Source organism: Nycticebus coucang, chromosome 24 (assembly GCF_027406575.1).
Source record: "Nycticebus coucang isolate mNycCou1 chromosome 24, mNycCou1.pri, whole genome shotgun sequence".
NCBI classification, from domain to species: Eukaryota; Metazoa; Chordata; class Mammalia; order Primates; family Lorisidae; genus Nycticebus; species Nycticebus coucang.
The window spans coordinates 32,265,881-32,269,550 of NC_069803.1; the positions used below are offsets into that span (position 1 = coordinate 32,265,881).

At 49.2% G+C, this 3,670-nt stretch overlaps 1 protein-coding gene across 1 annotated transcript; it reads right to left on the reverse strand.

Moving 5' to 3' along the window:
• Positions 1-1,098: 1,098 nt before the first annotated feature.
• LOC128576316 (protein FRG2-like-1) lies at positions 1,099-3,174 on the reverse strand. Its single transcript, XM_053578368.1, has 3 exons — positions 2,994-3,174; positions 2,407-2,484; positions 1,099-2,114 (listed from the first exon to the last, which is right to left on the reverse strand). Exons 1-3 carry the CDS (start codon positions 3,172-3,174, stop codon positions 1,549-1,551), a joined length of 825 nt encoding a protein of 274 aa, XP_053434343.1. The 3' UTR covers positions 1,099-1,548.
• Between the last annotated feature and the right edge of the window lie 496 nt (positions 3,175-3,670).

Genomic DNA, 3,670 nt, shown 5'->3' on the forward strand with positions numbered 1-3,670 from the left:
TTCCTTTTTTCTTGAGACAGAGTCTCACTCTGTCGCACTGAGTAAAGTGGCATCATCCTGTCTCACTGCCACCTCAAACTCCTGAGCTTATGCGTGATCCTCCTGCCTCAGCCTCTTGAGTTGCTGAGCCTACAAGGGCATGGCACAATGCCTACCTAAGTTTTCCATTTTTAATAGAGACAGAGTCTTGCTCAAGCTGGTCTCAAACTCCTTAGCTCAAGCAATCCTTGAGCTTCCCAGACTTCTAGGAAGACAGGTGTGAGCTATGGTGCCTAGCCTATCAGAGTTTCATTTATTTTTTCTTTTTTAAATTTTCAGAATATCACAGAGGTACACATTTTGGTTCCATAATATGCTTTCATACATTTTAAGTGAAAGTTATAAGTGTGCCTTCACCCAGTAAGTGTAGGTAGAGTGGAAAGACATAGAATTCTTAACATAATATTATTGTAGAGCAAAATTTGACACTAAGTAAGTGTGCGTTGTTCCCATTAGGTGTAAATTTACCCAGCCCCCACCCCTCGCCTCCACCTGCTTGAGTTCCATTGAGTTTTTGTCTGATCACAGCAGCTCCAAGCCTGCCTGGTCTCCATTTCAATTTACTTTAACCATGTTTATGAAGTTTCCATTCCCACCCCACCTGTAATTTGTAATTATGGTTTATACAGATATACTTTGAAGGTACATCCTGGTTTCAAACTGATTTACAGCATATTATTGTTAAATTAGCCTCATTTACTAAACACTAACGTGCCATCTCTAAGTACAAGAGCTGTGGGTTCTTAGGAGGTCACAGTGGAGAGGAAGCAGACACCAGGAGGAAACCGCCAGGTAACCTACACACGCAATGCAAACAAATTCCAGATGAACGAAGCACAATTAACTAAAATTTAAAATACTCGAAAACCATTGAGGTTCATCTCATGTCTATGCAATGTAGAAATTATAAGACAGACACCAAAACAAATACTCAAATTCTTTTATTTATCTTACATAAAAAGTAAGTACATGTATATGATGAATCCTACTGTAAAATACAATAGAAAACATATGAAAAATGTAAAAATATGTACAAACGAATACCTTCATGAAATTTACTATTCTATATAATAAGATCAACGAAATCATAGCACATAAAAGAGTTTTGAAAAGCAACTTGTGTGAGTCAAGTGAGGAATAAATATAAATATAAAATAAATACGCTGCCTTAGATTTCACATAAAGAAAAAGCAATCACCAATGGTGTGGTGATTTCAACATGATTTCATTGAGAAAATGTACACATTTCTCCATAAAGAAAGCTGCAAAGTTCAGTGGACACCAGGCTGCCTCAACTTGAGCTGGGAGAGGGAAGATCTCCACCCTTTCCAGAATTACAGAGCGGACGAGATCATATGTGCACGTTTTCCTGTCCTTTGTGTTATAACCACCTTGTGCATTGATCCAGTTCCTTTATGAGGCCGGCTCTAGGTCCCCTGGTTCATTAACACGACGCGTCCAAAATCGTTGGTGCAGCTCACTGGGGCGACTCTGAGAGGTGCGGAGTCTTTATTCAGAGTCTCTGGGGAGAAGGGGGGCAGGTCCTGCCTCCTGTGATCCGCTGACCACCTTAGTTACCTCCTGTCTAGGTAAACGGGAGCGCGTCTCTCTCCTAGGAGGAGAGCGCCCGTGAGCGTCTCCATCCCGGACTGGATCCCCAGGCCCAGGCCGCGAGGCGGGGGTCAGCCAGGGCTGGGCAGGGAAGCCGTAGGCAGCCTGGGCGGCCATGGCATAGAAGGTCTGCAGCAGGGCGCACAGAGGCGCCTGGAGCTGGAAGAGCTCGGCGAGCTGCTCCGGGGTCAGCGGAGAACGTGCCTGCCGCGCCCACAGCTGGGCCAGATCTTGATAGACGGCCTCGGACTTAGCGCGCAGGGCGGTCACCAGGTATTTCCGAAGCGGTGGTGAGTGCTTTCCTGGGGAGCGAGGTCTGGGCGGCCTGCTGCGCCGGGTGCGGGTCCTCTGGGGGCCCCTGGGGCTGGCGTCGCGGGTCCCCGCCTTCTCGGGGCTGTGAACGGCGGCCGAGGTCTTGGGCTTCTTCCCGCAGGACGCGCGGCGCTCCTCTCGTGCGCTGGAGCCTGCGGAGTAAACACCAGTGACACGCGCCAGGACGGCGTCCACCCGGCCCATTCTGGAGGCGCCCCCGCACCTGCAGGCGCACCCCCACTTGTCTCTCCTTTCGAGAACACTCTCAACCTTTATAATGAAGCAAGGCCCGAAAACCTCTTGGTTCCCAAAACCTTTCTGAATGCCGGGATCTCTAAAATCATCTCAGCCACTGGGAAAACCCCTTCCTGACCAAACCCTGCATAAGTTACCGGCTAGTTTGCCGTCTGCGGAAGAAAAGAAAAAAAGAAAAGAAAATACTACCTGCTGTACTGCGGCCACTGTCCCTGGAACTGATCTTTCTCTTCCTGGAGTTCCTCCCACCCGAACTGGCTTCTGATTCTGTGGGTAAAATGGAATTTGAGTGAGTGCCTCCGACTGACCGCCTTAGAGACCTCCACCCCGGGACACGGAGGAGCTGAGCTTGTCGCTGAAACGTGGCTCTTCTCTGTTCCAAGTCCAGGATCCCAGAGGCCCTGGCTGCCAAGGAGCTCCCAGGGTCCTTCCCAGGGCAGATGTGTTAAGCCATCCTCTGCCTCTTCTCACCTAATAAGCGTCAAATATTACCTGACCTAGTGGGGCTATTTCTGGCTTTGGGCTTAATTTCCTTGGAATTCTCCTCCTCGTTAGGCCTGGGCTCTGATTCTACTATAAAGGGGCAGCGTATCTCTGACTTACACCTTACATTCCCTCAACTGAGCCCACTCAGCCAATGTCAAGAGCCAGCAGGAAGAGCCCTGTCCCATGAGATGATTGCAGATTCTGCTGTAAGCCGTTTCTACTCCCCAATTGCAAAGTGAAACCCTGCCAAAGCCACACTCAGTATCCCTCACTCCATCCCAAGGCCTTACCTCCGCTCTGAGGGTGCTTCTCGCTGGAACGGGCAGAGAGCTTCTCGCCTTTTTCTTCAAAAGCTTTCTTCCCCCCATCTGAGTCTCCTTCAGCAGAGGACATCTCTTTGGAAGGGGACCAACCACTCTGGCGTTGGCTGGACGGACTGTGAGCATCTGGCTCTTCAGTTTCCAACCCCATGTGGACGATCAAATAGGAGTTCCTACCTCTTACATGTCCAGCTCCAGACTGGGAGATGCTCTGCTGGATCTGCCTTTTATAACCCCCTTGACTGGGCGTGTCTCTCTCCAATTGGCCAATGAGATTCCTCCTGGCCTGGGGCGGGGCAGAGGCAGCCACTCAGGCTTGGATGAGGGTGGGGCAGGACTGAGTCAGGCCCCCGGCTTTGTCCTTCCCCAGGTGGAGCAGTTGCTCCAGGCAGCCCCGAGGAAATGCCCCACATACACATTGTCCCTTCGGAGGGTCCCTAACATTTTCCATACTGTGGTATTGGGACAACTGGATACCCTCAAGCCAAAAAATGAAATCCGGCCATTTTTCTTAAACCTCACCTAAAATGAATGTTTAAAGAACCACGAACAAAAGCCTTAAATGGAAGATACGAATTATAACACATAATTCGTTTCCCGGATATTGGTATTGGCAATGATCTTTTGGATACAACCTCAAAAGTATG

Bases quoted from the DNA above. Each gene is read 5' to 3' on its own strand.
- LOC128576316 (XM_053578368.1), bottom strand. From the start codon at position 3,174: ATGGGGTTGGAAACTGAAGAGCCAGATGCTCACAGTCCGTCCAGCCAA. The intron at 2,485-2,993 runs GTAAGGCCTTGG...TTTTACCCACAG, and splicing joins GAAGCACCCTCAGAGCGGAG to AATCAGAAGCCAGTTCGGGT. The intron at 2,115-2,406 runs GTAGTATTTTCT...TTTACTCCGCAG, and splicing joins CAGTGGCCGCAGTACAGCAG to GCTCCAGCGCACGAGAGGAG.